General features: G+C 43.4%; 1 protein-coding gene across 2 annotated transcripts in view; it reads right to left on the reverse strand.

The window, feature by feature from the left end:
• The window catches only part of LOC137415119 (extended synaptotagmin-2), a 117998-nt gene that overhangs the window by 4532 nt on the left and 89040 nt on the right, over positions 1-24426 (reverse strand). The window contains exons 15-21 of one of the 2 annotated variants that reach the window (XM_068100692.2): positions 22623-22682; positions 13273-13347; positions 8899-8985; positions 7641-7790; positions 5667-6010; positions 3769-3867; positions 563-694 (exon numbers count right to left, since the gene is read on the reverse strand). In XM_068100692.2, coding sequence (XP_067956793.1) covers positions 563-694; positions 3769-3867; positions 5667-6010; positions 7641-7790; positions 8899-8985; positions 13273-13347; positions 22623-22682 — 947 coding nt within the window. The remainder of the gene's footprint in view (positions 1-562; positions 695-3768; positions 3868-5666; positions 6011-7640; positions 7791-8898; positions 8986-13272; positions 13348-22622; positions 22683-24426) is intronic. The other variant, XM_068100693.2, reaches the window with a different exon arrangement.

Consider the following 24426-nt stretch of genomic DNA (forward strand, 5'->3'; position numbering starts at 1 on the left):
CCGACTCAGGAAGTCAGGGCAAGAAATGGAATTTGGCCAAGGTGCCAGCGATAGCTCGTCTACTCTTCACAAAGGACACCGTGGGATCTGTAATGTCCACCATCTAATGCCAGCAGATGGGACACCGAGTTTAACGCCCATCGAAGGAATGGAACACACATTATGAATCACCGTGCCTATGAAACGTCGGGATGACGGTTTATTGCTGGGTCGGGAATCCAACCCAGGCTAGACACTTTTAAAGGTGAGTGTGCGTACCTCTAGGCCATCCTGCCAGCCCTAGGCAGCACTGCTTAAGTGAAACACCCAATACATATAATATGAATGAAACAGACTAAAAACACATTGGGTGCAACAAGCAAAAAAAATAAAATAATAATAAATAAACAAACAAACAATCAATCAATCAATCAATAAATAAATAAATCAATAAACAAACAAACAAACAAATAAATAAACAAACAAACAAACAAACAAACCACGATAAAATATAAAAGAAAAATCAAGTTGTTGCTTGAAACCAAAATCAAACCAAGCACAAAAAAGTTGTTGCTTTTCTCACGTTTCATCAAATGTTGGATTTACGCTTTTCTTTACAACAGATGTCTTCTTCTTCCCAAGTTTCTTGCGTTCAGGAAGCAGGTACATGCGTACATACACATCTGATCCCTCATCTGTTGCTGCCAGTAAGTTTCTAGAAAAAGAAACGATTTATCTACATGTTTGACAATAACAATCCTAGTAAAATAATCCTTGCAATGAAAATAAATATATAAAAACAAAACAAAGACATAAATAAGTAAGTAAATACACAATAAATGAATGAATGAATGTTCCGGGTCTGCGTAATCAGAATCCTGTAATTCTTTTAAAGCCAAAGTGGAAATTACAATGGAATTTGCCAACTTTGACCGGCAAACCAGGTGAAATACAATTTTATAAAAGCATTCTCTTAAGTTCTGTAACACCTCTATCGCAGAATTTGGATGCAGATTTATTGGATACAAACCCAGGTTCATTCAAACTAAGCACAGCTACAATAAGTAATCTTACTATAATTCACCAAATGTCCGTCTGTCTGTTCGAAGGTACCGTAAAAACTGCTGAACCGATCGCAAAGATATTTTGGGTGGGTTAATCCTGGGACCCCTGGGAGTAAAATAGGCTATTTAGTTTTCCCAATTTCAGCTTTGGTCTCCAGCATTCTCAGGTTTGGACTCCCGCATAACATTCGCGTTCGCATAACGTTCATTGTGACGATGTTGTCATTGTGACGATGTTGTGACGATGTATGTGTTCACGGTAGTGTTTGACGTGATGGTGTGAACGTAATTTCGTAATGTTTTTTGTTTCGTAATCCTTTAATGAACGTTTAATGCCCTTCGATGTCCGGGGCCGCACACGCGCTACACTGGACGGGCCAGCGTGTACCTTGCCCTTCGCTATCATGCTTGGGTAAACTGCTGAGCCACATCCGTGATGGGGCCTGGGGCTTGAAGCAGTGTCCCACGAACGAGGAATTCTCAGTAAGCGCGAGTCATCAGCTCGCGTTGATTAAGTCCCTGCTCTTTGTACACACCGCCCGTCGCCGCACAAACATCACAATGAAACACAATCACAATTCACATATTCGTGCAATTCGAATAAATAAATTCGAATTCGAATAATAATTCGAATATTTTCGTCACAATGAAAACATCGTTACAAACAGGTACTGGTTTATTGACAAACATCACAAACGGTTTATTGAAATTCTAAAGATACTGTTTTGATTTTGATGATTTACGTGTGATATGATTTGACGGATGTTTATATGAATCGTTTAAAATAAAAAAATTCTGCCTTCAATTTCTGATATTTTGCCTTTTCATTTCGGCTTCCCAATTGAAGCCCCACCCGTAGGGTGGGTACCATTGCTAGTTGTCTTAAATCAGTAAAAGGGTATAAATGAAAACAGCTGGACTTACTTGTTGGTAGAGCCGGCATTTCGGCGACAATCCACTCATCTTGGTCACGTCAGCTGTTGAAGTGAAGAAGAAGCTCGAGAATCGCCAGTCGACCATTGGTAGGGTAAGTTGGTCCGTAGGCCAATCCGCGCATCATGTGACAGTTGCAGATGACGTGGGACAGATGTTATGGCCGTGTCTCACGTACGTGACAGATGAAATCGCAAACCGCCTCTTTTTGTTGAGAGATGATGATTCAACCTTTTCCCAAAAGGATTCCTTTATACCTCGAGCAAACCATATTTTTTCTCTGTCGAAGATGACCACTTGACTGTTATCAAAGCTGTGACAAGGCAGGTTCAAGAGTGTATGTACAGCAGAGTTCAACGCGTCTTCAATGCTGGACAACGATGTCGGTTCGTACGGGTAGATTTAATCGTTTATCGTCTCCCACGCCATCTGCAACCGTCATGTGATGCCCAGATTGGTCTACAGACCAACTCACCCTACCAACGGTGGAGGTCAAGTGGCTATTCTCAAGCTTCTTCTTCACTTCAACATCTGCCGGGTCCAAGGCGAGTGGATTCTCGCCGAAACATCGGTTCTACCATCGAGTAAGCCCAGCTGTTTTCAATTATAAACTTTTACAGTTATAATTTGACTGGATGAATGATGCAACGATTTAATTGTCTTATATATTGACACTAATTTCATATGTTTGTAAGAAGCAAATCAAACAACATAATTCATACATGCTGCGGTTCACCATAATAATAAAAATGTAAATGCCATTTTTGTAACTAGTGAGATACCCGTGCTATGCACAGGTGGGAGGCCAGAAGCAAACAGGCAATGCAGATACGGCGAATGCTAAAGCATGAAACCAATAAATTCCACATTCTTGTTGCACCTTCAGTCACACGTCAGACATGGACAGCAAGTTCGTGAAGGACTTCCATGAAAAACGTACCCGTTCGCAAACAAACGGGTACGTTCACTTATAGAAACATCAATTGTGGGTCCGTGGCGAATCTGCATATGGCGATCTGCTAAGTTCACGTTTAGAAAGTAGAAACCATCACGGCATGTCGTCATTTACTTGAACTCGATATCTCTTTTTTTCATTCCAAACAACATAACTCCAATCACAAATTAATCACAAAATAAACTTTTAACAACATTGTTAATGTTTCCTTCATTGTAAAAACTACCAAGTCAACAGTTAAAAGGATTTTGAGCCGATAGGTGTTACGGCCTCGGCAAGATCGATGGAGACAGCGATCTGTTAGCTTATACACCACCCAAATAGCTATGTGGAATTCTCTCATGTAGAGATTAAACCCACATCGTTTGAACTTTGGCCAAGGTCATTATTTAATTTTAATGATGTTTATATACGAATCAAAAATAAGATAATTGGTTTTGGGTCTTTCCTTTCCGCATATCTCGTGGGAGTTGGAGAGACGGCCGTAATGGCGGGGAGGGGGTTGGCATTCTCTCAAGCAGGGATTCAACCCATGTCCTTATGAAAGGTCTTTGTCCGAGGTCACCGAGTCGTTTGTGTGGCATCCGGGAAAATAATGTTATGCGGGATTCCAAACCTGAAAATGCTGGAGGCCAAAGCTGAAATTGGAAAAACAATATAGCTATTTTACTCCAGGAGATCCCAGGATTACCCACCCAAAATATCGTTGCGATCGGTTCAGCCGTTTTTGCGGTACCTTTGAACGGACTGACAGACAGACGGACAGACATTTGGTGAATTATAGTAAGGTGTTCTGTTGAAGCAAGGTGCGAATGGAGCCATGGAGGAAGCATTTACCTGCATGCATGCACAACCACCACCAGGCAGTTCCTCTGACTACTGTGCCGCAGCGTCAACTGGATCTGTCCCAGAGGTGCATCTCCCGAGGCAAGGCTCCTGCATGTGACGAGAGGCCCCGAGAGGCCCATAAATTGGTCAGGTTAGCTTTGACAATAGATATAAGAAGAACTTTCCAGAAACTTACATTTGAACAGAACAAGAGTCAATATGTCACCTGGATTTTCCATTCCTAACTCATGGTTTATAAAACTTTTAGGAAGCCAATTAAGATAATTGCAAAATCATTCTAGATGCTCCACCAAGTACCCTTCATATGTGTTGCATCAATGTAATAATAGTTCCCTAAGTGGTGCTTAAGCTGCCCCCATGTCACCAATCTAATGGCATCCATCCATACATCTCCAAAGGAAAGTAGTACATCATGAAACTACAATCCAGTAATTACCACATTTGGTCTAATGGTAACATAATTACCTTTGCCACTGAAGGTGGATGGAGGTTTTGTTTTTCACCCCTGTCTGTTTGTTACTTGCAAAAATCGAGGATTTTTCAAGTACATTAGATGGTCTGGTGCTTTATTCTGTTTGTCTGTCTGTATGTCAATTGCCTACAGGTCACAATTTCAAACCAATCTTTACGAAACTTCACCAAATGGTAGAGTTGGTCATAAGGAATAAGCCTATTGACTTTAAGGTCAACATAGGACAAAACAACTTTGTCAAATTTCTAAAATCCTCAATTTTCATCTGATTGACTTGAAATTTAAAGAGGAATTAAATATCAGGTCACTGAATTCAACCACCAATTATTTTTGAGGTAAAGTAGGCCAAAAGGCCAACATAGGCCAAAGGTCAACAACTTAAGGGGGAATTTTCTAAAATTCTCAATTTTCATCTGATTAACTTGAAATTTCAACTGGATTTGCATGTCAGGTCACTGAATTTAACCACCAATTATTTTTGAGGTAAAGTAGGCCAAAAGGTCAACATAGGCCAAAGGTCAACAGCTTAAGGTGGAATTTTCTAAAATTCTCAATTTTCATCTGATTGACTTGAAATTTCAACTGGATTTGCATGTCAGGTCACTGAATTCAACCACCAATTATTTTTGAGATCAACTTTGGCCAAAAGGTCAACATAGGCCAAAGGTCAATAACTTATTTTAGAAATTTCACGAGCATCGTGCTACGCACGACATATTTCTTGTTTGTTTGTCCGTCTGTGAACAAGATATTTCCAAAAGTTTTTGATGGATTCGGAAAAAAATTCGTGGAGAGGTTGGGTGTGTGACACAGACAAAATTATTAGATTTTGGTGAAGATCTGGATCCGCATCTGGATCTGAAAATGTTAAAGTGATTTTTCACCATTGAGAGGTAGAGCAAAAAATGATATATAGCATGATATCTCAAAAAGTTGTGGACTGATTCAGACAACAACTGGTGGAGATGTCGAATGTGTGACGAGGAAGAATCTATTCAATTTTAGAGAGAAGATTCTAATGTAGATCCGGATCAGGGAATTTTGTTAGTGATTCTTCACCATTGAGTGATAGGGCTAAAACCGATATATAGCACAATATCTCAAAATGTTGTGGATAACTTGTGACAAAACTTGAACAGGTTGGGAGGGTCACAAGAACAAGGCAATTCCATTTTGGTTCAGGTCCGAATCCAGATCTGGCCTATCAGTGGGATGCAAATCATAGACTGTTCAGCCTGGCGGAGGTATGCGCTCTCTACGGAGTGCGGTTCTAGTTAGCAAGCTGTGTTGTCAAGTTAATGGGATGCAAGATTGAAAGCAGAATTTACAGGTTGGCAACACACGAAGGAAAGTGTTTGTGGAATGAAATGTAATTTTGGTGTGACAAAATGGGCACGTGCACGCCCACGCTTACTCTTTCATTTCAATCATGCGCTTCCTCAGTTCTTGTGTAGAAGCTAGGGCAGACATGTCAGAGGAAATGCTTGGTGTGGCTTCCTTGAGTCTCATTGTGGCTGTGCCCTGCAAGCCTGCAGTCATTGCATCTGAAGTCCCAAGAAGCTCGTCTGTGGTAGAATGGCCGAGATTGCCATACTCACGAGAAGTAGATGTGTCTGTTGAAGGAACCTGGGATGCAGTACCGTTCGCTCGCTGGATGGAGCCCGATTTACGCTTGTTACTTTTTGCAGTTCCCTTTCTGCGGACTATACTGCGTTCTGAATGAAGGGTGCTGGCATCAGGTGGTTCCACTATCAAAACCTGTCAACAAAAAAAGTTTAAAAGTTACAAATCGGGCATAACAACTCAGTTGTTCACATATTGCATGGATTATGCCCACACAATATCCTGTCCTAACCTCAGCAGTGCCATTTTGTTCAAGAACTCGCAAAATATACTGAGCAGGGTGCAAGATTTTGCAACTTATCTCATCACATCAATCAACGAAAACCAGTACGAAACCAGAACGGCACTCTTCGATGTTGCGATGTCGACAGACATCCCTCCGCCCACATTATTACATTATAATACTTGCACCAAGTTTGGTCAAAATCCCATAACTGGTTCACAAGTTAACGCAGTAACAGAATTTCCACCGAACGGGACTCCGGACCTTTGACCTCTTGACCCCATAATCAAACCTGTTTATCCTTAAATAGGTGATGAGGGTATTTACGGTTGCTCATACTCGGCAACGGTGGCAAGAGTGAGATGTGCATGGAAGAAGTTTTGGGAACTGAGTGGCGTGCTGACGAGGAGGGGAGTGTCGTTGAAGCTGAAGGGAAAGGTGTATGCTGCATGTGTGAGAAGTGTTATGATTTATGGGAGCGAGACATGGGTAATGAATGTAGAGCAGCAACGAAGGCTGGAAAGGGTGGAAATGCGAATGGTTCGGTGGATGTGTGGAGTATCGTTGAGAGAGAGGAAGACAAATCATGAATTGCGAAAGATGATGGGATAGAGCCTGTGATGGATGCTGTGAAGAGCAACAGGTTGAGATGGTTTGGTCATGTGTTGAGGAAGGATGAAAGTGACTGGTTGAGAAGAGTGATGGAAATGAATGTGGAAGGAAGTAGAGGACGGGGAAGACCGAGAAAGACTTGGCTAAAGATGGTCGAATAACAAATGCGGGCAAGGGGTTTAACAAGGGGAGATGCAGAAAATAGGGCAAAATGGAGAAGATTGTCATGGGCCCGCAAGGCTAACCCCCGCTCTTGCAGGGAAAATGGCCTTAAAATGCCTGTTATTGTTGTTGTTGTTGTTGTCGTATGGTTCCCTTTTTGAGGCAATGTTTTATGGCCGGATGCCCTTCCTGACGCCAACCCTTAGTCGCCTCTTACGACACGCAGGGATATGGTGTACCTATTCTAAACCGGGGTACACACCGGGATAATAAGATAAGGTGGATAAATAAGCAACATCAGCCATGACCTTTAACTAGGCGGACCATCAAAAATCACCTCGAGGGGAGAGCACCCTTCGACAGATGCAACAGACGTGACGCTTGTCACATCAGACATGTATAAATACCCCCATCACCTAACTATAACTCGCAGTATGTGTTGGAACAATGGCCGAGGCTGAGATTAGTGCACGATATGGTCCTACAAGAATATTAAATGGCCATAGCCTTTGGTAGGAGAATGCATTAAAGTTTCCTTGGACACTTATTCAAGATTGGCCTCAATGGCAAAACCACATTCCAACATTGTGCGTGACAATATTCAACAAAGAATATCCACCAATTACAGAGTTAACAGCTATTGAGCTAGGCAAATAGTATTACAACGTATGAATTAAAGGAAAACAAAAGAGCAAATATTAAAGATGTAAAGGGAGAATTGGGGGATGAAATGCTAGTGAGGGTAACACATAATGAAATCTTTCTCACACGTAGCGCGATTTTCATCTTGAGAAAGCTGTTTGGGCCGGACTGGTTGAGCAGAAAGCTCTGATCAAGCGTCAGATCATCAGCAGCAATAATCTTCTGTAAAGGAATGCTTAAGGAACCCAGGGAGCACTGCTGTTCATCATCTTTCACCTGAAACAATTATTCAACAACAAAACAAACAAGTCACACTGCTTTAATAAATAACCAGACTATACTGCCACACAACGTCACAACATACGATACATGACAACAATGAATGGCATAGTGCACTCTGCCACAAGATGACATACAAATCCTCGATGTTGACTGCATGTTTATTCGTAATTTTACCAAAGTAATTTCACGTGCATTTCCTGAATGCAAACTATTTCGGTTTATCCAAGATGGTGCCTGTACCACATGACATATGATGTCATGATTATCATTAAAATATTCGAAAGGAGGAGGCGCTCCAATGGTGAAAATGTCGTGTCCATCAGACCAACAGTTGAAAAAAAAGAAGAAAAAAAATGATCGGATGGATCAGTGTTGTATTTGTCAAATTATGACGTCATAACAAAGACACCGATGAAATCATCATCGACATATCTTATTCCCCATGGGGAGTAGTTGGCAATGAGCCAGGTCTCAATTTTTTTCCATGGAGTGGTTTTAGAGATATAGAGGTGCAAAGTTTTTCCAAGATGGCGCCTGTACCACGTGACCTATGACATCATAATTATTATTAAAATATTCTACAGGAGGAGGTGCTCCTACAGTGAAAATTTCGTGTCAATCGGACCAAGAATTGCAGAGAAAAAAAATTCATACTGATCGAATCAAGCATTGTACTTGTCAAATTATGAAATCATAATTAAGGTACCGATATCATCATTAACATATCTGTTTGCCCATGAGGAGTACTTGACAATGAGCCATGTTTCAATTTTTTCCATGGAGCGGTTTTGGAGATATAGAGGTGTAACATTTTTCCAAGATGGCGTCCGTACCACGTGACCTGACGTCATAATTATGAATAAAAAAAATTCCTACATCCAGAGGCACCCCTATGGTAAAATTTCAAGCCAATCGGACCAACGGTTGCCAAGACAATTAATTTTAAAAAATCAGACACGTACGTACGCACACACATATGCCACACGCAACGCAGCCGAATGCTTAACCATGATTTTCGCTTCGCGAGTGCAGGCTAACAAGTTCAGGTTTTGCAATCCAACATCCTCTAACCCACTATTATTTTCTGTTTGCAAAGACTTACCTCAATATCCAAGTCCTGCTCTGTAGGGTTGTGTATGAAAAAGGTGAAGGCCTGTTCCCACACTGGCTCATTGGTGTTGTAACAGATCTGGTCCAAGAGACAGGCATAATATGTAGATGAGTAGATAGTGCGAGTACGGCTGCTTGTTCAACAAGCACACCCTCATGGTCATGAGTAATCAATAACAATAGTGATGAAGAACGGCAATTTTCACTTCCTTAGATTATGTTTAGGCGGAGATTATGTTTTCACCACTGTTTGTTTGTGAGAAGGATATCTCAAAAAGTTATGGATGGATTCGGACAAAACTTGGTGGACACATTGGGTATATAACAAGGACAAATTGATTCCATTTGGGTGAAGATCCAGATCTGATACTAAAATTTTAAAGTGATTCTTTACCATTAAGAGATGGGCCAAAAATGATACATAGCATGATATCTCAAAACGTTGTTGATAGATTATGACAATCAAAACTTGATGGATGAAATGGGAAGGCAGGGGCGAATCCAGAAAAAAATTATGGGGTGGTGTTCACGTTTGGTTAAGATCTTCACAGATTGCGAAATCTATCACTAAGCCTTATTACCTTCGCAAAAGCGGAAGGTTATGTTTTGATCGCTGTGTATTTATTTGTATGTCTGTGTGTGTGTGTGTATGTTATTCGCATAACTCAAAAAGTATTCAACCGAATTGCATGAAATTTGGTGGGATGATTGGTTATTATACGGGACACATTTGATTAGATTTTGGGAGCAATCGGGTCAAAGGTCAAGGTCAAGGTCACGAAAAGGTCAAAATCGTATTTTTGTTGTTCTGTTCCCTACACTCCCATGCCAAGTACAGAACAGTAGCTGCGGCGAAGGTATGCGCTCTACCGAGTGCCCGTTCTAGTTCAACTCAATGTATTCATCTTTTATTTTTCACTTGACAATATTTAACTAAAAGAGAGATATTGTCCTCAATAGTGATGAATGTAAGCTGGTGCCGGCCTACTGAGTGAAGTGATGATTTCTTATCTGCACATGGTTAGCTCTTGTTGTCCACGAGCTCTACTTAAGGATGTCCAGAGGCTCCATTCTCCTGGATTCACCTTGTAAAGTCATCAATGATGCCATTCATATCTGAGTCCACACCATAGTGAATGTGTGTTAGTAGAAGTCCATTCATCTGATCTTCACACATTGTTGTCCTTACGTAAGTCTTAGGACGTCTCAGTCTGCTAATGGACCACTGACACTCACATGATGTTATGGGAAACATGCAGAAGAGACCCATCAGGCAGTGGATGTTGGGGGAAGAATGATCTGTCTGTCTGTCTGAGGGTTTTTGCTGCTGTGTTTGGGACATCTGATGCTGACTTGCCTTTCCACTCTAACTGACAACTGTGCACCTCTATATCAACTGTTATTGGTGATGGCAGGTCATCTTGGTAGAAATCCACCAGTTCACTAATGAATCCTGTGTCTACTGTCCCAAACGAGCTGATCACAGACGGGATGAGGTGCAGTGCCTGTGTGGCCTGTCACGTGTGCCCAGTGAAGCGGGTCTGTAGTTCGATGAGCAGATCCTAATTCATTGTCTGGAGCCAGCAGTGGTAGAAGTATCATTGGAGAAGAGGCACCAGATGTGGAGTCGCACGATAGTGCCGGTAGCAATTCAGTTTTCCAAGGCCAGAAAAGATGATAGCTGGGACTCTGAAGGTTGCGTACAACTTGAAACTGTAGCATGTGACTGGTTTGCCATCTCAATGGCGTTTTTGTCCAAAGTGGTAGCTGGCCTGCAATATGCAGAAATCAATGCACGGCTTATTTTGAGGAAGGAAATTTTGATTGTTGTGACACTATTCAACACATCAAGTTGAAACTCTAAGAGCATGAAACAATAGGAATTGTAAATGAGTCGAGAAAAAACAGGTTAATTGATTCGGAGCTAGTAGCGCTGACCATAAACTTCTCCATAGGAAAAGTCAGGAAAATTGAGGTATTTGGCGAAAATGCCTCAGGCCTGTCACTAACCGAGTCTAAAGAAAAGCTGAAGATTTCGGAATCTTTGGGATGGATCTTCGTAATAACGATGTAAATACACAAAATGTTTCCAATACAGATCAACAAAACATCGAATGGACATGCACAAAATGCAGCAAAAAGAAACTGAGGACTAAACCTAAACTCGCCATTATATTAGGACTAGCAACGGTACTGGCCCTATGGGCGGGGCTTCAATTGGGAAGCCCAAATGAAAAGGCAAAATATCAGAAATTGAAGGCTTTTTTTATTTTAAACGATTCATATAAACATCCGTTGAATCATATCACACGCAAATCATCAAAATCTAAACAGTACATGGTGCCCATTTTGAAAAAAGATTGAATTCTGCAAAACGGAAGCGGCCGCTACACGTCTTTCTCGGTCGCACGTTTATGTGCGAAGAGTGCGCGCCGAATCTGTAACACGGAAGCCGCCGCTACACCTGTTTCTCAGTCGCTTTGCACACGCTGCCATGTTACTTCGGAGCCGCACGTTTATATAGGAAGAGTTTGTCAGGAGTCGATCAACTCTCTCCTGGGACGTAGAATAAACAGTATTTGTAGAATTTCAACAAAAGCCACATCACTGTTTATATCGGTAAATATTATTCCATAGATAGTGTTTGGAAAAACTGGAAAATTTGAAAACTTTGAAAAACAATATAGCCTATTTTACTCCCAGGGGTCCCAGGAATACCCACCCAAAATATCGTTGCGATCGGTTGAGCCGTTTTTGCGGTACCTTCGAACGGACGGACGGACATTTGGTGAATTAATCGTACTGCACTTTGCTGTAGGGGACAATCCAGAAAACGTTGCCTTTCGCTTAGGATCCTAATCTGAACACTGCATCTCAGGTATTAACACAGAGCTCCGGGGAAAAGTAGCATGGCTCGGCTTAACGGCTGCGTGAAAGCAAAAGGCGGACGCGATTGCCGATTGTCCAATGATATCTCGCACGACAATCACGTGACAGAATAGAACGGCACTCGGTAGAGCGCGTACCTCCACCAGACTCAAGAGTTTACGTTATGTATCCAACTGATAAACCAGATTGGGATCCGGACCTGAACCAAAATCTAATTGGCTTGTTCTCATCACAAAATCAAATCAGCCTAGTTTTCCCATAACTTGTCAATAACTTTTTGAAATATCATGCTATATATTGTTTTTGGCCCTAATCTTTCAATGGTGAAAAATCACTTGACAAGATAAAAAAAATGATAGTATCTGGATTTGGATATTCACCAAAATGTAATCTATTATTCCTTGTCACACACACAACCTACCCACCATATTTCATCCAAATCCATCAATAACTACACACAAACAAACTGACAGGGGTGAAAACACAACCTTCATCCATTGCAGATGGCACAGGTAAAAAGATGGTGGTAGGGTGGAGGGAGTTAATGTGCACTCAGAAAAACAACATTTTTGGATAATACTCATATAGGAAGCATGGGATTTCAATACAAACTGCATAAACTTCCTGTCTGGAATATATTGAAGAGATATCAAGCTCATCGATAAATTATCCTTTGGTTATTTTACAAGGTAGGTACACACAAGGTAGGTACAAGGTAGGTACAAGGTACACACACCACACTGAGCTTGTAGCAATAGAAAACAGAAATGAGCAAATAAGACTTGGCATTACCAAAGAAGGTTATCAAAAAAATAACAACTAGCATTGTTGTGAAAAATGCTGCCAAATCTTTTTAAATTAATTTGATCTCAACAAATCTGCAATATAAAGTTATGCATTACACGACCTAGAGCTGGGGGGCGGAGGGGGGGGGGGGGGGAGTCTGGTGTCTGGACTCAGTTTGACAGGATATTAATATTTTAACTGGAGGGGAGGAAAAGAGGAGTAACGTGAAGGTGGAGATTAATGTCTAAAGCATTGACATTTTTGATGTACAAGGACGATGTATCGAGAACAAGTGTCTGGAACTGTATTAACTTGGCCAATGCTATTTCTTGTAATTTTGAATGTTTATTTGGCAGGAGAAATTAGCTTAAGTTCATCACCATTGGATATTATCCATTAAAAAACACACACACACACACACACACACACACACACACACACACACACACACACACACACACACACACACACACACACACACACACACACACACACACACACACACACACACACACACACACACACACACACACACACACACACACACACACACACACACACACACACACACACACACACACACACACACACACACACACACACACACACACACACACACACACACACACACACACACACACACACACACACACACACAGTGGCGTGGTTGAAGTTGACCATTTGTGGGTACCTTGCTCTCGTAGGTGTTGTGAGCAACAGAAAGCTGCACAAAGGGACTGGGATCCAGGTTGCTCTTCTTCCCTGACTGAGAAATCCCCAAGGTGGAAAGAGAAGGGGAAAGGAAATGAATGAGGAGCAAAAACGACAAGAAGTCCTTTCTCTGTGTATGACAATCATTCTCCCATAATTGTCCAAATGGTAAAGGTGAGACTGACACTGCATGGGTTAGAATAAAATTGGTCGTAAGAGCAGAACGACAGCAACGTAGTTAGAGCAACACAACTTAGATGATACTTTTCACCTGCCATATTTAAGGGATCCATCTGTTATTTGGATCTTCGCATGTCACTACTCCGATGAATATAAATAATTTTTTCTTTATTTCTTCACACTGCATATTTTCTCTCATACTGTTCATCAAAGTACCAAAAGGCTAAATAGTAAAAAGAAATTAGAGCTAGAGGAGCACAATTAGTGAAGGATGGCCTAGAGGTACGCACATGTGGGGCTGGCAGGATGGCCTAGCGGTACGCACATGTGGGGATGGCAGGATGGCCTAGAGGTACGCACATGTGGGGATGGCAGGATGGCCTAGAGGTACGCACATGTGGGGATGGCAGGATGGCCTAGAGGTACGCACATGTGAGGCTGGCAGGATGGCCTGGAGGTATGCTCACATGGGGCTGCTAGGATGGCCTAGAGGTACGCACATGTGGGGCTCGAAGGATGCCTTAAAGGTACACACATGTGGGGCTGGGCAGGATGGCCTAGAGGTACGCACATGTGGGGATGGCAGGATGGCCTAGAGGTACGCACATGTAGGGATGGCAGGATGGCCTGGAGGTATGCACATGTGGAGATGGCAGGATGCCTTAAAGGTACGCACATGTGGGGATGGCAGGATGGCCTAGAGGTACGCACATGTGAGGCTAGCAGGATGGCCTAGCGGTACGCACATGTGGGGATGGCAGGATGGCCTAGAGGTACACACATGTGGGGATGGCAGGATGGCCTAGAGGTACGCACATGTGGGGATGGCAGGATGGCCTAGAGGTACGCACATGTGGGGATGGCAGGATGGCCTGGAGGTATGCTCACATGGGGCTGCTAGGATGGCCTAGAGGTACGCTCACTTGTCTCTGAGCTGTCTAGCCTGGGTTCTAATCCAGGCCCATGCAGTTATAAACAATTATCTTGGTGTTTCACCAATGTGGGTGTTATCCCTCGGATGGATGTTAAATTGGACAACACATCTGCCGGCATTAGTTGGTGGACATTAAAGATCCCTTCGCGAAGAGTAGGCGAGCTATGCATCACCGACACCATGGCCAAATTCCAAATTCCTGCCCTGAGTGGTGACCCGTCCAGGATTGTAACCGAAGCCACATAAACTGCTTCGGCAGAACAAATGATCTGCAGAGAGCATGGTTCATGATCTGAAATATTGCTAGTGGGGAAATATTTAGCATCAAGATTCACAATACTGGATTCAAATTGAAACAACATAAGATATACTCCTCACAAAAATATGAATAAATGCTGAAATTGAAATAAACTATGGATTCATAGTCAAAGAAACCAAATCTGGAAATTGGAAGTGGCACCAACGTTACAACTTCCTCACCTAAACTGAGCTATGCAAATTCTCATGCAAATCACGTCTCTCATAGAATTTGTGCACATGCCTGCAAGTGGCCAATGTCAATACCCTCCATGAATTGGCCATTCATGTGGTTTGTCAGTTTAGGCATCATTTCCTGTCAAATGAGTTTGCTTATGGCAGTGGGATAGTTCGAGGAAGTGGGGCGGGGAGGGAGAGACTCAGACTGCCGTTGCTTCCCAGTACAATGCTCATTTACTGTGTCATTTTGAGGGCACTGACAAGGTAACATCAGACTGGACAGTTATCTTAAAGACCTCTTTATGGTCGCCCAAGGAACAAAAACCCCTTAGAAAGTTTATCTCGTCACCCTTGCCAAACAGAACTGCTTTTCAACAGCATGATTCTCTTGCAAAGAGTAATACACCATCAAACAGATTCAGACAGTTTGGAACAGGCTCTGTGGCAGTGGTACGACATCCATAAGACCAATGCTCCGTATATATCTAACGGTACTATAGATATACACACACACACATATATATATATATATACACCGTGAAATGGGGTGAATAGGAACAGCAAGGTGAATAGGGACACAAACTGAAAAAAGTTCGGAAATTGTTTTCACTGAAAATTGATAACCATACTGATTTGTTGATATTTGGGTTGAAAGTGTTCTCTTGTTTTTTTAAAAAGCAACTTATAGTCCATATTAACCCCATATATGGGTTAAATAGGAATAAATACACTGTGCACTGTACAACCTTGAGGCTTTGTTTTTCTCAGCGGTCCGTCGTTTGTGATCCAATAACTTTCGTTCTCTGTATTCCCAGTCTTTTCACCCATAGCCTACTTCCTTGTGTAAATCTCAACTCAAAAAAACAAAAACAAACAAACAAAACAAAAAAAAAAACATTTCCTTCTCTGTTCTCATTCGTTTATTCATTCTTATTCGTTCGTTCGTTCTTCGACCACGTGTTTCTCCCCCATTTCCCCAGATAGTTTTCACTCATTAACCTTCAATGTTTACACTTTCCCCTCAACTTATGTATTCCGTCATATTTTATAACACCTTTTTCTTCTTCTTCTTTAAAAGGCTGCTTTCGACTTGCTCACCAAATCAATTCATCCCAAAAAAAATATCCATCTCCTATAGTGCCTTTTTTCTACATTCCCTAAACTCTCCTGCACTCCATCCTCCATCCAGCATCCTTAAACGTATTTTTAACTCGAAGGTCACAAGAAACTCATTTTGCAATAAATGTTCGTTTCCCATAAATCGTACACTTTCAAAAATCCAATCTCACCCCTCCCCTCCAAATCTTCCCCATAACCCCTCCCCTCCAAATCTTCCCCATCACCCCTCCCCTCCAAATCTTCCCCATCACCCATCCCTTTCAAATCTCCCCCCTTGCCCCCTCCCTCGTAAACTACCCCCTCACCCCTCCCCGCCAAGACGCCCCCTCGCCCCTCCCCTCCTAGACTCCTGCCTCACCCCTCCCCTCCAAATCTCCCCCATATCCCATCCCTTTCAAATCCCTCCCCTTGTCCCTTCCCTCCCAAACTCCCCCCTCACCCCTCCCCTTCAAATCTCCCCACCCTCATTGCTTCTCAATTTCCCCCCTCTCACTCCCCCTCCTCAAAGCGTCCTCCCCGCTTCTTCCCCCTTCAAACTCTCACCTCCATCTCCCCCAACCTTCTGCCTCGCTCTTCCCCCTCCTCAAATAACACCTCATTGTGGCTCACCCAATCACCATCAAACCTTTTGTCCGCCCCATCCTTCCCTTTCTCCGAGCTATTCTGAAATCTCTGACACACCTTCAACAGCTCTCCCTACCTCTTCCACCTCTTCCACATCTTACCCTACCCCTCCTCCCCCCTGTTCTGTATCTGATGCTCCCCCTTCCTCTTCATTAACGGTATGGACCTCAAACATCCGGGGCCTTCGTTCAAACTTAACTGATCTCTCCATACAGGTTGCTTCTGTCAAACCAGACGTGATCTGCTTAACAGAAACTTTCCTCCTTTATGATGTCTCTGATTCCATAGTATCTCTCCCGGGCTACTCCCTCCTCCGGTATGATAGACCTGAGCCTCGTCCTGGAGGCGGGGTTGCTATCTTTATCAAAAACTCTCTTCCTCACTCGCCCTGCACTGCACTCTCTCCACCTCACCCCCAGGAATACCTCTGGCTACGGCTTCCCCTTCGCTCCCACCTCTTGTTCATATGTGTGTTGTACCGTCCACCAAACAGTGATGACTCCATCTACATCTCGCTGTCTGATGATATGGACCAACTTCTATCTACTCATCCCAACTCTCTCTTCCTCATATGTGGTGATTTCAACTGTCATCATGCCAGTTGGCTGGGTGTGGGTACCTCTCTCACCAGCCATGGCTCCTCAGCAAAGGACTTCTGCGACTCACTGGGACTGACACAATCTGTCAATTTCCCGACCCGGATCTCAGTCAACGGAACATCTTCTCTTCTGGACTTGGTTATGACTAACTTCCCTGAAAATGTCTGCTGCTCTTCTTCTGCTCCGATCGGATCATCTGATCATGTCCTTGTTAAAGTGGACATCTCTCTGACCATCCTCAGGGAGCCTGCTCAGCGTCGACGAGTCTGGCATTTCACTCAGGCCAACTGGCACGGTCTTCAAGCAGCCATCAATCATCTGGACTGGTCTCCCATCTCTACCACCTCTGACATCAACTCATCCTGGGAATTCTTCCAAAGTAAATTGCTCTCTCTCATGCACAGATTTATCCCATCTCGTCTTCAGTTGTCATACCCTTCCTCCCGTCCATGGTACACGGAATCTTGTGGTGAGGCTGTTGCCCAGAAACAACTTGCCTTCGTCTCCTGGAAAGCAAATCCAACGGAAGGAAATCTCATTTCCTTTCACAAAGCCCGAAACAAGTGTGTGTCCACCCTCAGGAGAGCCAGGAAACAATATCTCTCCGTTCTCAAGACCGAACTCTCTTATCTGTCTCCCTCTTCCAAATCCTGGTGGCGTCTGGTCAAATCCGTTTCTGGTGTTTGTTCCCCCTCCATCCCCTCCCTTACCTCAAACGGCTACACAGCTGACTCCGCACGTGAAAAAGCTGAATGCCTCAACTCTGTGTTTGCCTCTAAATCTTGTGTCCCAAACCCATCCCTCTCTGTACCCACCATACCCAGTCGTACCCTGCTGCTCCTGGACTCCGTGTCCTTTCCTCCTGACAAGGTGGAAAAGTTTCTGTCAACCCTCGACTCTGATTCTGCAACTGGACCCGACGGCATCAGCCCACGGGTCCTAAAATCCTGCTCTGCTGCTCTATCTCACCCTCTCTCTGTTCTCTTCACCCTCTCTTTTGCTCAAGGTCAACTGCCATCTGCTTGGAAATCAGCCAACATCACCGCTTTGCACAAAAAAGGTGCAAAAACAGATCCTAGCAACTACAGACCAATCAGCCTTCTCCCAATTATCAGCAAAGTCATGGAATCCATCATTGCTTCGGATATGAAATCTTTCCTCTTCTCCAATGGCTTGATCTCTGATCATCAATTTGGTTTCAGACCAGGTCACTCTACTCTGGACATGCTGCTTCTGCTGTCTCAACAATGGATGGAGGTCCTCAATGCCAAACAGGAAATTAGAGCTGTCTCCCTCGACATATCACGTGCCTTCGACACGGTCTGGCACCCCGCTCTGCTCACCAAACTCTCCTCCTTTGGTATCCATGGAAATCTCCACGCATGGCTGGCGGACTTCCTCTCTAGTCGTCGTCAACGTGTGGCCCTGAATGGGTTTCTCTCATCTCCTCTTCCTGTTCAGGCTGGAGTTCCCCAAGGCAGTGTTCTGGGCCCCGTGCTTTTTCTGGTCTTCATCAATGATCTCTCTGACTCTCTCGAAAATCCTCTCTATCTCTTTGCTGATGACTCCACTCTCTGCCGCTCCATTCCTCTTCCCTCAGATAGGCAGTCTGCTGCCTCCTCACTCTCTGAAGACCTGGACAAAATCACAGACTGGTCAAACAAGTGGAACATGTCTTTCAATCCTGACAAATCTCACACTCTTACTATGTCTCTCCGAAAAGATCGACTGGACAACCCTCCCATCTACTTTCTCAACAATCCTCTCCAAGAAGTTCTGTCGCTCAAGATTTTGGGTCTCACTATCTGCCATGATCTTTCTTGGGAAAACCACATTTCCAAGCTGGCCTCCAAAGCCAGTCGCCGACTGGGCATCCTCCGTCGTGCGAAGTCCTTCCTCGGCACACCTGAGCTCCTCACCACATACAAGGCTTTCATCCGCAGCTCAATGGAATACTGTTCTCCCCTATGGGCCGGTGCTCCTGCCTCACACCTAGCTCGGCTTCACGCTGTTGAAACCAAAGCTTTCAGAATTATTGGAATCTCCCGCGATGAAGCTATCTCTGAGGGCCTTTCACTCACTCACCGCAGGCAGGTAGGTGGTCTTTCTGTCTTCTACCGACTCCTCTCCGGCCTTGCACCCCCAGCTCTCTCTGTGCTCTGTCCCCCAAATATTCCTACAGGTCGCACAAGATCTGCCAGCAACCCTCTGATGGTTAAACTGCCGAAATCTCGGCTCTCTGCTCACCTTCACTCTTTCATTCCTCTTTTCTCCCGCCTCTGGAACAAACTCCCTCACTCCCTTCAATCCCACTCCTCCCTCCAGGTCTTTAAAACAGCTGTTCACCACCATCTCTTATCTTCCCCCATCCAAAACCTTGATCTTTTCTACCCCCGCTAATTCACCCCAGATCCACCTTGTTTGAAATTCCAACTTCTTTCCTGGAAGTCCTGGCAGTGACCATATGTTTTATACCTCTCCCACCGCCCCCTTCCCACGCCCCCCCCCCCCCCAAAGCCCTCGCCCTCTCTCAGATTTCTCGATGTCTCCATGTCTCTCGGTCACTGCTCTCAAATGTTGTGTTTGTGTCCTTCCCCCTCTCTCCCCATCTTGTCTACCGCTCCCTATGTTATATGTTTTATGTGTCGGTTTGTCTTTCTGTGTGATTAATGTTCGCTCTTTCACGAGCCTCGATCTTGTATACAAAAAAAAAAAAAAAAAAAAAAAAAAGGATTTTTATGGTTGTCCCTATTCACCCCGTTTTACGGGTGAATAGGGACAGTCACAAATACAAAAAATAATAATCAAGAAATAGGGACAGTTTGGAGAAACTTTTTATCCCATATTTTTTTCATTGGCACCGTGGTTTATATTCTGGGTGCATATTATGTGCATTCATCTGAGCTATCAATTTAGCAATAAGTTGGACACTCAGGATTGTTTCTTGATCATTCTTTTTTTGTATTAGTGACTGTCCCTAATCACCCGTAAAACGGAGTGAATAGGGACAGCAATAAAAATCCTATTTATTCCTATTTAACCCATATATGGGGTTAATAGGGACTATAAGTTGCTTTTAAATAAAACAAGAGAACACTTTCAACCCAAATATCAACAAATCAGTATGGTTATCAATTTTCAGTGAAAAAAATTTCCGAACTTTTTTCAGTTTGTGTCCCTATTCACCTTGCTGTCCCTATTCACCCCATTTCATATATATATTACTAGTGGGGAAAGTGGGGGGGGGGGGGGGGGGGGCCTTAAACACAAATATTGAAAGAAAGACCCACAAGTCAGTATTCAAGCAAGAACAAGGAATAGTAATGATAGACTGTCTGGGGAAGTCTACCATTACTATTCCTTGATCATGAAACAAACTTGATGGAGCATGCCTGATGATGAAGATGGAAAGAAGATGCTACTGGTCATGAATACTTACCTTCGTATGCAGATAGGAAGCTCTTTTCCCAATGTAGAAGGCTCTTTACTAACCATTTCCTTCAAACTTTCCCCTTGTACGGATATTAAGCAGAATTCCAACCCATGGGTGAACTCTTTTCCTCACTCACAATGCGACTGCCTCTTCTCTCATAAGCACATAGTTTCCTTTCACTCTCCTGAGTTTAACATTCCTCATGTCCCACTGAAGATCATGTTGTAGTAATCCATTACTGTCCATTTTAAACAAAATGATCAGTTATCCCACACCCTGCTGGCAGTTCCCATGGTTCTATATATCAAATCTGTAAAAATGGGGGGAAAAAAAAAATTGCAAAAACTCTCCACCCCAATCCTAATGCATTCAATATACAGGGTGTTTAAAAAGTCCAGAATCATAGGGATATTTATTTTACAATTTTATTACAATAATTACTCAAATTGTGAAGCACTGACATGTCTACACCTATTGACAAGACTCGGAAGCCAACACAGAATTGAAGCATTCGGCCTTCTCACCATTGCAGTCGGCTGTGTTGCCATTTGACGTGAGGGGTGTGATGGAAGGGGGGCATACACCAGAGAAAGATTGAACAAGACGGCACCAGGTTTTAGAGGAAGGAGACAGGATTGAACATTCAATCTTGAGGTTGGACAGATGTTGTTTCTGGTTTTCCTGTAAGCGGACACACACTTGTTGTGGGCTTTGTTGAATGAGATGAGATTGCCTTCTGTCAGGTTCGCCTTGCAGGAAGAGAAGGCGAGTTGTTTCAGAGCAACTTCCTCACCACATGATTGGGTGTACCATGTGCGGGAAGAGGGGTAGAATAACTGAAGACGAGATGGGCTGGATCTGTTCACAAGAGAGCAGGTTTATGTGAAAGAATTCACAGGCTGAGTTGATATCAGGGGCGGTAGATATAGGAGACCAGTCCTGAAGTGCAATGCTTGCAGTCCCTGCCAATCTGGAGTGAACTGCCAGACTCATCAGAACTGAGGCAGCTCTCTGAGAATAGCCAGAAAGATGTTGACTCTCACAAGCAAGTGATCAGATGAACTATTTGGAGCAGGGAAAGAGCAGGAAACATTTGTGGAAAGTTAGTCATCACCAAGTCGAGAAGGGAGAATTTGCCATTGGGAGAAATTTGGTTTGTAAAGTTTACAGATCGAGCCAGTCCCATGGAGTCACAAAAGTCCTTTGTTGAAGTGCTGTGGCTGGTGAGAGAGGTACGAACACCCAGCCAAGTGACATGGTGATAATTTAAATTGCTACATATGAGGAAGAGAGAGTTTGGATGAGTGGTTAAAGGTTGGTCCATGTTTGAGAGAGAGAAATGTAGATCGAGTCGTCACTGTTTGGAGGACGGTACAACACAGACAAACAAGAGGTGGGCACGGAAGGGGAAGTCGCAACCAGTGGTACTCCTGAGAATCGGGAGGTACTTTGAGCACTTCTTAACATTGATACATCAATTTTATCACATTCATTTCCAATTTTTTTTTTTTTTTTTTTTTTGTATACAAGATCGAGGCTCGTGAAAGAGCGAAAACCTCTACCGAAAAAGCGAATTCTGTAGATCTTCAATTATATGTGGTCTCGTGGGATATAAAGCACTGATTTCTGGTGTCCACAAAGATAAAAGTCAAGTGCCGTTAAATTTGGATTACATGGTGGCCATTCTATCGGTTCAGGACATCCGATCCACCTCAAAGACAGAGTTTCAAAAAACATTCTCCTATGATTCTGAACTTTTGAAATACAGTACCCTGTACATTCCTCTTTCTATTCTCTCCCTCAACTCCCATTTCTCAACTCCCCTTCATTCTAATCTACCCCCACCCACCCTCATCACCCCTGCAGTGGATGAAAATATGTATTTGGTTCCAAGATGCCATTAGTAGTAGAAGCAAGCAGCACAACACACAGTTGCTAGAGGTTAGTCATGAAGGATGCTTTACCTTTACTGTTATACATGAGGGTAGCTTTCGGCCATCATGCTCATATTCAAACGGATTGCGCTGCACTCCGGTTATAACAGAAAAGAAACATTCTGTAAAAAGGAAACTTGTTATCGCATGCAACAAAGACAGACAAATTTTCAAGAATCATTGAGGTTAGCACATGCATTCTCATGAATCGGTTAATAGGCTTTTGAAAAGCCTCAGACAGTGAAATAGCTGTATGTTAATGGTGGGTATCAGTGGTACAAGTTCCAGGTAAGCCAATAAAAGTTATAACAAAAAGGTCAAACCATGTCTGTGCACATACCCAGCACCACAAAGAACCACACACCCGAGGCGAGTTTGAAAGAGTATGGAGACAGAATCACTGAAGAGGTAGCAAGCTGAGATGCTAATATTGGAAGAGTTAACAGTACATTTTTTTTCTCACCAGTTGGAGATTTAAAAAAAAAAAGAGAGACAGACACACGATTCATGAAAGAGCAGAAAGATATTGACATGGAGGGAAGAGGGGGCAACATATACACAGTGGGACAACAGGTGCAGACGTACAAGCAAGGGAATGAATGATGAAAGACACAGAGAGAGAGGAGAGGGAAGGAACATGATAACCAAACCATGGTTAATGAGGAATATGGTATGAGGAACAAAGGTAGAAAAACAGGGAACTCTTATTATATTAAAAACAGTAAAACTGCTTAGTGTTTAAAACTGTTGGTATTCCCATCTGGGCAAAAAAACTTTGGGTTGGCTTGTATAACATTCCATTAGAACCCAGGAATCATAATGCTTGATATTACAGGTTTAAATCCTGTAAATTATTTATCCAATGTCTACAAATGTTCCAATAATTCATATAAATAGTACCAATGTCTTTGTCCTGCACATAATAGTGGGTACAAGCTTCACCATGAGCATTAGAAAAATGTAAAAACAAAAGAAAAAGTTTTAACTAATAATAAATAGGCCTTAATACTATCGTGTGTCTGCCCTGTAGTGAACACCGCAGGGTGACGGATGGCCGACCGAGCTTCAACTCCGAGGCGTTTACCAAACTATGGCGGTAGGGACACGTGCAGGGGTAGTGGAGGGCAGCGAGGTCCTTACCTGTACGGATGGACGTGACGAGGGTTATCCGATTCCCACAAACAAACAAACGGACAAGACAAGGAATTGAAAGTCAACAAAGAATGGATTTAATAAAAACAAATGCCGGGATAACAGAATTGTATGGTAAAACTAATTCCTAAATTGAGGGACCCCCTTACAGACTCACATACAACACAAGGGGATGATAAAATAACAAAAGTAACAAAATGTAGTGTGGTGTGTTTGCCTGATACTCAGCTCCGGCGTCCTTGACCGTCCGGGGTCATCGCAGGTCTAGTGTCCCTGTGCGGGAAAACACGCGTTGGCACGAAGTCGTTCACCGCCAGCCACCGACGCGAGGCGAACAGGCCAGGTTCTCCCTCGTCCTTCCCACTCGGCTGCACCGAGCCTCGATATTCCTTTCAGGCGCACACGGCACCAAGCCAGCACCAAGGAGAGACAAGAGAAGGATGCGTCCGCCTTTCCCACAGCCCGGAACAGGGAGATAGAAATGCAACCAGGACAAGAGAGCAAATAATAAGCTGTGACCGCCTGGCAGAGAGAAGGAATGCAAAATGTACTGTTCGTAATGAATGTCGGAACCAAGAGAGATATTGCAGATGAGTCCGCTTTCCACGAACACCAGGAACCGAGAGAGCGAAAATGGCGATGCTCTGCCTTTTTGTCCCTGGCGCTAGAACGTTCAACGATG

Source organism: Myxine glutinosa, chromosome 10 (assembly GCF_964187855.1).
Source record: "Myxine glutinosa chromosome 10, kmMyxGlut1.1, whole genome shotgun sequence".
Classification (NCBI taxonomy): domain Eukaryota; kingdom Metazoa; phylum Chordata; class Myxini; order Myxiniformes; family Myxinidae; genus Myxine; species Myxine glutinosa.